At 44.0% G+C, this 12,588-nt stretch overlaps 1 protein-coding gene across 2 annotated transcripts in view; it reads right to left on the bottom strand.

The window, feature by feature from the left end:
• Nucleotides 1-12,588, bottom strand: part of LOC124012883 (mothers against decapentaplegic homolog 1-like) — a 31,278-nt gene that overhangs the window by 3,196 nt on the left and 15,494 nt on the right. The window contains exons 2-5 of one of the 2 annotated variants that reach the window (XM_046326902.1): nt 9,685-10,300; nt 4,545-4,850; nt 3,379-3,495; nt 64-285 (exon numbers count right to left, since the gene is read on the bottom strand). In XM_046326902.1, the coding sequence (XP_046182858.1) occupies nt 64-285; nt 3,379-3,495; nt 4,545-4,850; nt 9,685-10,084 (1,045 nt within the window). In that variant the 5' untranslated portion in view covers nt 10,085-10,300. The remainder of the gene's footprint in view (nt 1-63; nt 286-3,378; nt 3,496-4,544; nt 4,851-9,684; nt 10,301-12,588) is intronic. The other variant, XM_046326903.1, reaches the window with a different exon arrangement.

The raw sequence follows: 12,588 nt of genomic DNA, 5'->3' as shown, positions 1-12,588 counted from the left end.
TCCATGGCCATATTTGGGATAATATAAGGCAATATAAGTGTTCCCTTCCATGGCCATTTTTACCTTTGCCAATGTGTCGCCGGGTGTTCTCTATGGTTGAGTTGCGGTTGACGTTGGAGAGGAGGCCCAGGCAGAAACGGTTGCGGTTGTTGGACGGGTCGGTGAAGCCGTCGACCAGGACGCTGGTAGAGTTGGCCTGGAACGCCTCGCCCACCCGGTTGTTCAACTCGTAGTACACTATAGAGCACCAGTGCTTAGGTTCCTCGTAGGCCACCGGCTGAACATCTAGGAGACAGGGATGAGAGGAGACAGGGATGAGAGGGAGGTTGTTCAGCTTGTCGTACACTATGAAGCACCAGTGTTTGTCCTCCTCGTAGGCCACCGGCTGAACATCTGTACAGGATGTCAAACACACACAGAAAGGGTGAGATGTGTGTGTGATCAGACACACACACACACACACAGTGAGACATTTAAGCACGCACGTAAAGATTGACTGGAGTGGCTCATGAGCATCAAGCCTTCTGTTCTGATAAAGTCTGTCTGTCTAGTCTGACTTTGAGCTGCAGTCTGATATAGCAGATGATCATCTTTCATCTCCTTCTTCCTTTACTAGGATTAGAGAAAAAAAAATGTTGATTTGTATGTCGATGACAAAACGTGGGAAAGGTGTATGAAATGTGTGGTATGTGACGTTAAGTCTCACACAGAGAGCTATAGGTCATGTTTGCATACAACAGAAACAGAAAATCAATGCTGACAAATCCATCCAACCCCAGTAGACTGACTGTGGTCAGTCTGGACAGGGCCAGTCTTGATCAAATACGGTCCACTGACTGCGGGCAGTCTAGTCTGGTCTGGGATCAGTATTTATTGAGTCAAGCAGTCAGTCAATAGACCAAGTCGGTGCCCGTCTGGTGCCGTCTCTCTCTGCCCGGTATCTTGGGCGAGCTTTATGCCAGCTGGCCCCCTCTCTCTAAGGGAGGGAGGGAGAGTTTATCCAAGCGGCATACTCCTCCCTAACTTCCTCTGCTGAGAGTAGCGGCCATCAGGTGTATTTGGTCTATGCTTTTCCTAGATCCATCGGCCCGGCCCACAATGGAAACGGCCCGGACCTCTAGAACACTACATAGGATGCAGCTTGGGGAAGGACAGAAGATTCCCCAATCACCACTTCCAGGGAGTATTTCTCCACACCCATTGCAATATCCATCTGTGTGGGTGGGGATACTACTGTGACTGGATGCGTAACAATTATATAGGGAGATTGGTAAGGAGATTGCAATACTGGTTTTAGCGAGTGTAAAACAGTTTGTACAATTCTGCCCAATACCTTGGCTGCTGAAAGTATCCACAGACAGTGTACTGTAGACACTTCAAAATTCAAACCCCTTTGACACATTATATTTTGCCATGTAAACAGCCTGCATGACTTGTGGCATACATGACTTGACTTGTGGCATACATGACTTGACTTGTGGCATACATGACTTGACTTGTGGCATACATGACTTGACTTGTGGCATACATGACTTGACTTGTGGCATACATGACTTGACTTGTGGCATACATGACTTGACGGTTGACAACTCCATTGTGTCCTCCTCCCAGAGCGCTAAGAACCTTGGCGTGATCCTGGACAACACCCTGTCGTTCTCAACTAACATCAAGGCGGTGGCCCGTTCCTGTAGGTTCATGCTCTACAACATCCGCAGAGTACGACCCTGCCTCACACAGGAAGCGGCGCAGGTCCTAATCCAGGCAATTGTCATCTCCCGTCTGGATTACTGCAACTCGCTGTTGGCTGGGCTCCCTGCCTGTGCCATTAAACCCCTACAACTCATCCAGAACGCCGCAGCCCGTCTAGTGTTCAACCTTCCCAAGTTCTCTCACGTCACCCCGCTCCTCCGCTCTCTCCACTGGCTTCCAGTTGAAGCTCGCATCCTCTACAAGACCATGGTGCTTGCCTACGGAGCTGTGAGGGGAACGGCACCTCAGTACCCCCAGGCTCTGATCAGGCCCTACACCCAAATAAGGGCACTGAGTTCATCCACCTCTGGCCTGCTCGCCTCCCTACCACTGAGGAAGTACAGTTCCCGCTCAGCCCAGTCAAAACTGTTCGCTGCTCTGGCTCCCCAATGGTGGAACAAACTCCCTCACGACGCCAGGACAGCGGAGTCAATCACCACCTTCCGGAGACACCTGAAACCTCACCTCTTTAAGGAATACCTAGGATAGGATAAAGTAATCCTTCTCACCCCCCCCCCCCCTTAAAATATTTAGATGCACTATTGTAAAGTGGCTGTTCCACTGGATGTCATAAGGTGAATGCACCAATTTGTAAGTCGCTCTGGATAAGAGCGTCTGCTAAATGACTTAAATGTAAATGTACTTGTGGCATACATGACTTGACTTGTGGCATACATGACTTGACTTGTGGCATACATGACTTGACTTGTGGCATACATGACTTGACTTGTGGCATACATGACTTGACTTGTGGCATACATGACTTGACTTGTGGCATACATGACTTGACTTGTGGCATACATGACTTTTGCGTATGGACTGGCTGTTCAGATGTGTGATGTGTAAGAATGCCAGATCTCCACAGCAACTAACGATTGACTGAACCACAGTTGAGGGTAGGTGGTAGCAAACAAGGGTTCTCAACAAGGTTTTTAAAATTTGAAACAAGTGTTTCAGATATAAAAGTTGGATGTAATTAGTGAGGCTCTTAATTAGTGAAGTTCTTAACGAGCTTTCAGTTAATTACCACCGGCAGAGATGATGTCAGCCAGAAGCTTTTAAAGGCCTCGTAAAATCTGCTCTGAGACCAGATTTAATTGGCAGACTCTCTGATCTTTCCTCTGGGTTGCATGTATAGACTGACGCTTTTGTGTTCATCATACTAAAATCTAAAACCTAATGCCTCAAAATGGTGTGAGATGCTCTGCTTTTCTGAACATGGATACGCATGTTATTTTCCATTTACCCTGCATTAATGATCATAGAAAATTCCCTTTTAAATGAATATATTATATTAATATATGAAGGAAATTTGTTTTCTAGCTTTTGAAGGTGATCACATGAATCACCCTGTATTTTAACAGAGGGATAAAGCACTTAGATCCGTTTTTCTTACTAGCTTTACAGCAAGCATGAGAACTTTAATGAACACTGCCACAAACCCCAACAACCACGAATACTTTCAAGTGTTACTTTCAACTACATCGCCTATTAAAACTGGGTTTGATTCACTACGACAAATAAAAAGCAGAGTGTGTCATGGTTGTGTACTTGTACCCAGAAAACCCCTTGTAGTACGAGCTGGTGGGGCGGTGACCGCTCTAAGAGGGTGATGTCACAGCTGATTACCTGGCCTGTTGCTGATCTCCAGGGGCAACGCGGGGACCATCAGGTTGGTGTCCATGGGCTGAGGGCAGTCCTGAGTCATCCGCTCCTCTGGGGGCAAATAGGCTGGAGGGGGGGTCTCTGGAGGAGGGCAGGGAGAGGGGTGAGAAGGGGTTTAAACCAGAGAGAAATAAGTCTTCCAACTGTCACTGTATACTGAACATTGACTTACCAGCTTTATCTGTCTTAGAGCCTTTGGTTTAGTCCAACATGCTACCCTACACCAGGGTTTCCCAAAGTCCTCGGGACCCCAAGGGGTGCACGTTTAGGGTTCTGCCCTAACACTACTACTAACACTAGCCAACAGGCTTTGATCATTTGAATCAGCTGTGTAGTGTTAGGGCAAAAACCAAAACGTGCACTCATTGGAGGACCGAGGACCGGGTTTGGGAAACGCAGACCTACATAGTACAGCTACCTGAATATTCCTGTCATACGTCCTTTACTTACCGTCATCGCCTACAGAACGTCTATTGCTGCTTAGACTATTCCATTGTTTATATTGGATCAGCCATTTGCCAAACACACACATATACACTGAGTGTCCAAAACATTATGAACACCTGCTCTTTCCATGACAGACTGACCTGGTGAATGTATGATCCCTTATTGATGTCACTTGTTAAATCCACTTCAATCAGTGTAGATGAAGGGGAGGAGACATGTTAAATAAGGTATGTTTAAGCCTTGAGACAATTGAGACATGGATTGTGTATTGTGTGAACGGGCAAGACAAAAGATTGAAGTGCCTTTGAACGGGGTATGGTAGTAGGTGCCAGGTCGAACTGGTTTGAGTGTCAAGAACTGCAACGCTGCTGGGTTTTTCAAGCTCAACAGTTTCCTGTGTGTATCAAGAATGACCCACCACCCAAAGGACATCCAGCCAACTTGACACAACTGTGGGAAGCATTGGAGACAACATGGGCCAGCATCCCTGTGGAAAGCTTTCGACACCATGTAGAGACCATGCCCCAGCCAGTTGAGGCTGTTCTGATGAAAAGGGTCTGCAACTCAATATTAGGAAGGTGTTCATAATGTTTTGTACACAGTGTAGATACCCAAGAGGGGAAGGCATAATTCAACACATTGTTACCACACTAACCATTATAAAAGTTATTAGTGAATTGTACCTGGCATCTGACCTGGCGGCTCACCTGGCATCTGAAATGGGCTGCCTGGGTCAGAGCTGGTGGGGGAGTGGGGGAAGGTTGCACTGCTGCCACTACCAGGGGAGCCGGGGTAGCTGTTCCCCCCAGGGGAGTGTGTCTGTGTCTGGGGGAAGTTCATCTGGGTGTTCGCCTGGGAGAAGGACTCTGGGAAGGTGGCGTTCTGGGGCATGTGGGGCTCGTTCTGGTGCAGAGGGTTGCGGAAGCGTGGTAGCATGCTGTGTTTGGCATTGAACTCGCTATTCCGCGGGACCAACACCGGGGGCAGCACTGAGACAGAGGGGAAGGAGAGAGGACATCAGGATCATGTTCAGTTGGCATGGAACCGAAGAAAACAGACAGAAACATGGAGGGACAACCTGGACTTGCCCAATAAGAAATACATTTTGTTTTCTGTTGTGTAGTCTAATGAACACAACCCAAGGTTAGTTATAGGAGCAGTTTCTGTATCTCTATACTGCTTTGAATGGTAAGTTATGGCCCGATTCTGCACAAAATGGCTACAGGGTCTCTTGCACCATAGATAGACACTATATAACACATTCATAATAGGTGAGGTCAGTTCACGTTTCAAATGAAAGGCACATCCAAATACACTCTGCTCTATAATCAATATTCCAATCATTAAATATTCTAGCCTTTACAACTCTCAGCAGACCTATTATTATTCCCCATTTAGTTTCATTGAGATGTTCAGAGCCTTTTTAGTTGAATACCTGCTATGATGCAAAGGCTGACCCTGCTAGCAAGGGTATTGTGGGTAGCGAGGGTAGGGGGTTAGCCTTCTCTTTGTGTCCCTAAGCCCCATGAGTCCAGTTAGCGTGCGCACACACACACAGAGCCAGGATGGACTGAGTTCTTTAATTACAGCATCATAAAATGCCTCTCTCTTTCTCTCTGTCTCTCTCTCTCTTTCCCTCCTCCCTCTCTCTCTATTCGCTGTGCACTTTTGCAGATGCCCCTGAATTTTTGGAATTGCAGCTTGCAGCGTGTTGGTTTAGCCAGCAGTATTTGGCCTCTGTACCAGACATCCTGTTCAGAGAAAACATCTCTGAGGTGAGTGAGTCCATTTATGAAGAATCTATCACATGGAGAAAAATATGATTGTGGCTGGATGGTGATGCGAGGTCCATTCAGAGGTATGAGATCAGATATAAACCACTAGAGATCTGTTCCACCAATATCCACAAATAGGTAATTCATATATCATTAAATAATACTGAAACTAAGAGTTTTGTCAATGGAGGCAGGTAGCCCAGCAGTTAAGAGCGTTGGGCTAGTAATCTGAAAAGTCGCTGGTTCAAAGCAATGTGAAAAATCTGCCATTCTGCCCTTGAGTAAGGCAGTTAGTTAAACCCCAGCAACAACTGCTCCCCAGGTGCCAATTATGGCAATTAAGGTAGACCCCCACACCTCTCTGATTGGGTTAAATGCAAAAGACACATTTCGGTTGAATGCATTCAGTTGTGCAACTGACTAGGTATCCCCTTTCCCAATAAAATGCTACATTGAGAAAGATTACTGGTCAAAAGTTGTGTTTTAAATTCTAATTATTATTTATCTCCTATTGAATACTATTGCATAACCAAATCCCAAGGTCGAGTCTGAACCCTGGCTATTGTTCTATATAAAACTAGTGTCAGGGCGTTTCATGTTATCTGTTCTATCCTGGTGTTACTGCTTTGGGACTAGCTCTGTCTGTGTCTCTGTGTCTCTGTGTGTCTGTGTGTCTGTGTGTCTGTGTGTCTGTGTGTGTGTGTGTGTGTGTGTGTGTGTGTGTGTGTGTGTGTGTGTGTGTGTGTGTGTGTGTGTGTGTGTGTGTGTGTGGACAGACAGGTGCTACAGCCCAGTTGTTAAAACAAGTGTGTGAGGCGGGCATCCGCTCCTCCCTCCCATTGTGTGTTGCTTCCTGTCCCCTTCTTCCTCAGAGAAACACCACGTGTGTGTGTGGTGTGTGTGTGTTCCACGGCCCGACCAGTCGCACAGAGCATGCCAAAAACAAAGCCCTCATTCTCCCCGGCTGGAATTTCCTGCTACACACACACACACACACACACACACACACACACACACACACACACACACACACACACACACACACACACACACACACACACACACACACACACACACACACACACACACACACACACACACACACTCGCCCCCCTTCCTGTAGCACCCTGTGGACAGCTGTTTCTGTCTAGTCAGCTGGGCCTCATCTTCTGCTTAGCAGACAGACAAACGAGGACATTTGATGCCCCCTGTCCATTAGGGAAACAAATATCTTTCGGTTTCACATACACCCACACACACACACGTACACACACATGTGCATGCGTATAGGCACACGCACACACATGCATAAATACAGTACACAAGCACACACAGCTGATATTTCTGAGGCATATCTATAGTGTGTGGTGGTGTTTTGTTTCTCCTGACTCTCAGTTCAGACAGATTAGAACACCTGGCTGACACAGGGAGGATATGAAAGGGGGGAGAGAACATCTGCAGAAACCATGGGAAGGGGAAAGCCACGAGCAGAGATGAGATAACATACTGCTGATGATAGGGGAGGAACAGGCTGCTGGGGTGGGTATGTTATGGGGTTATGTGTATGGTTCACCATTAATGTTTCATGTTCAAGAGTGATGTGAAGGATCATAGGAAATGTAGGAACTATCAAAACACATTTCGAAAGGGTGCATAAATCAAACATGAAGTAAATGGGGAATTGGGCTGGAAAGATCTAGTGGATAAACTTTTGATATATTTACACAACTTAATTAAAAAGCACATCATCCTTGATGATAATTTTACGTTAACTTTTCAGCACAACATAAACCCTCTAATGTAGAGGTCGACCGATTAATCGGAATGGCCGATTAATTTGGGCCGATTTCAAGTTTTCATGACAATCAGAAATCGGTATTTTTGGGCACCGATTTTGCAGATTGTTTTTGTTTATTTATTGAATTATTTATTTTTATTTTGTATACCTTTATTTAACTAGGCAAGTCAGTTAAGAACACATTCTTATTTTCAATGACGGCCTAGAAACGGTGGGTTAACTGCCTTGTTCAGGGGCAGAATGACAGATTTTCACATTGTCAGCTCGGGGGATCCAATCTTGCAAACATACAGTTAACAAGTCCAACGCTATAACCACCTGCGTCTCGTTGCACTCCATGAGGAGACTGCCTGTTACGCGAATGCAGTAAGCCAAGGTAAGTTGCTAGCTAGCATTAAACTTATCTTGTAAAAAACAATCAATCATAATCACTAGTTATGGTTGATGATATTACTAGTTTATCAAGCGTGTCCTGCGTTGCATATAATCAATGCAACGCTGTGGGATGATTTAACAAAAGCACATTTGCGAAAAAAGCACAATCGTTGGACGACTGTACCGAACCATAAACACCAATGCCTTTCTTAAAATCAATACACAGAAGTATATATTTTTAAACCTGCATATTTATCTAAAAGAAATCCAGGTTAGCAGGCAATATTAACCAGGTGAAATTGTGTCACTTCTCTTGCGTTCATTGCACGCAGAGTCAGTGTATATGCAACAGTTTGGGCAGCCTGGCTCAGTGCGAACAAATTTGCCAGAATTGTACGTAGTTATGACATAATATTGAAGGTTGTGCCATGTAACAAGAATATTTAGACTTAGGGATGCCACCCGTTAAGATAAAATACCAAACGGTTCCGTATTTCATTGAAATAATAAACGTTTTGTTTTAGAAATTATAGTTTTCGGATTCTACCATATTAATGACCAAAGGCTCATATTTCTGTGTGTTATTATGTTATAATTAAGTCTATGATTTGATAGAGCAGTCTGACTGAGCGGTGGTAGGCAGCAGCAGTGTCACGCCCTGGTCGAAGTATTTTGTGTTTATCTTCATTTATTTGGTCAGGCCAGGGTGTGACATGGGTTTTTGTATGTGGTGTGTATGTATTGGGATTGTAGCTTAGTGGGGTGTTCTAGTTAAGTCTATGGCTGTCTGAAGTGGTTCTCAATCAGAGGCAGGTGTTTATCGTTGTCTCTGATTGGGAACCATATTTAGGCAGCCATATTCTTTGTGTGTTTCATGGGTGATTGTCCATAGTGTCTTGATGTCCTTGTTCTGTGTGTATGTGCACCAGTATTAGGCTGTTTCGGTTTTCGTTCCGTTTATTGTTTTGTAGTGTTTGTATTTAGATTTGTGTTACGTTAGTTGAATAAACATGGATCGCAATCTACACGCTGCATTTTGGCCGACTCTCCTTCACACCTAGAAAACCGTTACAAGCAGGCTCGTAAGCATTCATTCAAACATCACTTTTGTGCGTTTTGCCAGCAGCTCTTCGCAAGCACAACGCTGTTTATGACTTCAAGCCTATCAGCCTAATGGCTGGTGTAACCGATGTGAAATGGCTAGCTAGTTAGCGGGTTGCGCTCTAATAGCGTTTCAAATGTCACTCGCTTTGAGACTTGGAGTGGTTGTTCTCCTTGCTCTGCATGGGTAATGCTTCTGTTGTCGATGTGTTCCTGGTTCGAGCCCAGGTAGGGGCGAGGAGAGGGACGGAAGCTATACTGTTACACTGGCAATACTATAGTGCCTAAAAGAACATCCAATAGTCAAAGGTATATGAAATACAAATGGTATAGAGAAATATTCCTATAAACACTATATTAACTACAACCTAAAACCTCTTACCTTGGAATATTGAAGTCTCATGTTAAAAGGAACCACCAACTTTCATATGTTCTCATGTTCTGAGCAAGGAACTCAAACGTTAGATTTTTTACATGGCACATATTGCACTTTTACTTCTCCAACACTTTGTTTTTGCATTATTTAAACCAAATTGAACATGTTTCATTATTTATTTGAGGCTAAATTGATTTTTATTTATGTATTATATAAAGTTAAAATAAGTGTTCATTCAGTATTGTTGTAATTGTCATTATTACAAATAAATAAATAAAAATTGGCCGATTAATCGGTAGTGGCTTTTTTTGGTCCTCCAATTGGTATCGGTATCGGCATTAAAATCATAATCGGTCGACCTCTTCTCTAATGCTATAATATACCCGCCCCCCACTCACCTGGACTATCCACTCTCTTGTAGTGGTACGGGTTGATGCAGACATCCTTCTGCTTGGAGCCAAACGGGTACTCACAGCACTCCAGAGCCTTGAGCTCATGATGAGACTGCAGGTCAGGCCACCTCCACACCCTACAGTAGATAACATGGGGTAAGCCCTTCCTGTGGGACACCTGGAGTCTTCCATCCAGGGAGCGAGGGATGGTGACACAGTTACTGGGCTGACCTGGGCAGCTCAGAGCCCTCTCCAACTCTTCCATTGCTCCCTTCTTCTTCTTCAGTTTCTTCACCAGTGCATCCACGGCTTTCTCCGCCCATTTTTCCTCTTCATCTCCTTGTTTCCAGCCGAGGAGGCGCTTGACGGCCGGGCTGGTGAAGGAGAACAGGGAGGTGACGTTCATGGTGACGTTCGTGTCTGTCGCCTCTTGCGACCGTGGCGTTGTCGGGACGCTACACGTGAGTGTGCGGGGTTGGGTTTTACAATGGAGAGATAGTCCACTTGGTGAGGGAAAAAGTTGGAGGTTAGAAGCTGCTGTTGTATTTTTTTAGGTGCCACTGAGATGGCTGGGTAGTCCTCGGTCTTCAAAGCTTCAGGACAGAACTTCTGAACAGGACACCTAGGAGGAAGATGGAGATTAAACCAATGCTAATGACATCCATAACACTTCTAACATAGACAAACAGAGTTCAACAGATTCCCTTCAAGTGGACAGTTGAAGGAAGAGATATCGGTGTTTCCACTAATCTTGCCTGGAAAGCAACTAGCGACCCTCCAAAGGAAACAGAGTGATTCTCTCTATTGGCAGAACAACATTGGCCGTGCGAGGAGAGAGGGCCAATGATGTCACTGTGTTATGACTTCTGGGAATTGACAGCAGTGGGGTCACAATGAACACTGTCCCATTACAGTCAGCAGCCATTCTCCAGATAACTTCCTGTACACACGGCCCTGTTACCATCACATAACCACTCTCAAATGTCACTCAGAGAGACCTCTGTTTCAATATCAACACTAGCAAACTAAGTAGAATGAAGTCATGTATTGGGCATGCATTCTGGGAAGTATGCTAGAAAGGACATTAGATCATAGAACTCTGCCATATTAATGGGGCAGTTACATACAATTATCTGCATTATCCAATAACATTCATTATCCAAATGATTTAGTTGAATAAGAAAATACACATAAAACATAAATGTAATTAAACCAACAAAGCAGAATTGTTGAGGTAGGATTTGGCCGCACTTGAAAGGAAACAGAACTTTATTGACTACACTGGGTTTTTATATTATCAAAAGAATGTTCTATAAAACACTCAGCAACAAACAGCTTTAAGTGCAGGAATCAGCTAGCGACATCCAGGCCAATAAAAGAGGAAATGCATGGTGAAATTCAGGACAAATGTGCCCCATTCACTGAGGTCCCCTGACACCAATTCACCAAGAGAAACAAGCCCACTCTCTCCTTCTGGGGGGGAAATAAGAAACCAGGGACTCAATAGTTCATATTCCTTTTGAAGATATCAGCAGAGATGGAAACAAGTAGAATTTTGGTTGAGGATAGTATAGCCTACCCACTTTTCAGGTACCCACATAAATCTCTGCTTTATTGTACATCCATTTAATTGTAAACGTTATATACTGTATCTATCCACCACGACAAAAATACACACACACACACACGTATCATATTTGTACACCCACTGAGTCAGGTACTGCTGCTATTCCTACTACTACCACTACTATTATCACTGCTACTACTAATACTTCTAATGCTACTACTACTACTACTGCTACTATTACTACTGCTGCTACTACTACTATAACTACTGCTACTACTGCTGCTGCTACTATTACTACTACTATTATTACTGCTGCTACGGTGCCTTGCGAAAGTATTCGGCCCCCTTGAACTTTGCGACCTTTTGCCACATTTCAGGCTTCAAACATAAAGATATAAAACTGTATTTTTTTGTGAAGAATCAACAACAAGTGGGACACAATCATGAAATGGAACGACATTTATTGGATATTTCAAACTTTTTTAACAAATCAAAAACTGAAAAATTGGGCGTGAAAAATTATTCAGCCCCCTTAAGTTAATACTTTGTAGCACCACCTTTTGCTGCGATTACAGCTGTAAGTCGCTTGGGGTATGTCTATCAGTTTTGCACATCGAGAGACTGAAATTTTTTCCCATTCCTCCTTGCAAAACAGCTCGAGCTCAGTGAGGTTGGATGGAGAGCATTTGTGAACAGCAGTTTACTATTAAGTTCAAGGGTACCGAATACTTTCGCAAGGCACTGTATTACTACTATTACTACTGCTGCTGCTACTGTTACTACTACAATTATTACTACTGCTGCTGCTACTGTTACTACTACAATTATTACTACTGCTGCTGCTACTGTTACTACTACAATTATTACTACTGCTGCTGCTACTGTTACTACTACAATTATTACTACTGCTGCTGCTATTATTACTGCTACTACTATTACTACTACTGCTGCTACCACTACTACTTCTAATACTACTACGATTAAGGCTGCTACTACTACAACTACTGCTACTATTAATACTAATACTATTACCACTGCTTCTGCTATTACTACCACTACTGCTGCTACTACTACTACTATTACCACTACTGCTGCTACTACTGCTACTATTACCACTACTGCTGCTACTACTACTATTACCACTACTGCTGCTACTACTATTACCACTACTACTATTACTACTACTATTACCACTACTACTACTATTACCACTACTACTACTATTACCACTACTACTACCACTACTACTACTATTACCACTACTACTATTACTATTACCACTACTACTACTACCACTATTACCACTACTACTACTATTACCACTACTACTACTATTACCACTA

The sequence above is a fragment of the Oncorhynchus gorbuscha genome, linkage group LG24 (genome assembly GCF_021184085.1).
Source record: "Oncorhynchus gorbuscha isolate QuinsamMale2020 ecotype Even-year linkage group LG24, OgorEven_v1.0, whole genome shotgun sequence".
In the NCBI taxonomy this organism is placed as follows: Eukaryota; Metazoa; Chordata; class Actinopteri; order Salmoniformes; family Salmonidae; genus Oncorhynchus; species Oncorhynchus gorbuscha.
Note: the sequence above shows the minus strand (reverse complement) of the source record. Positions and strands in the feature narration are given on the sequence as shown.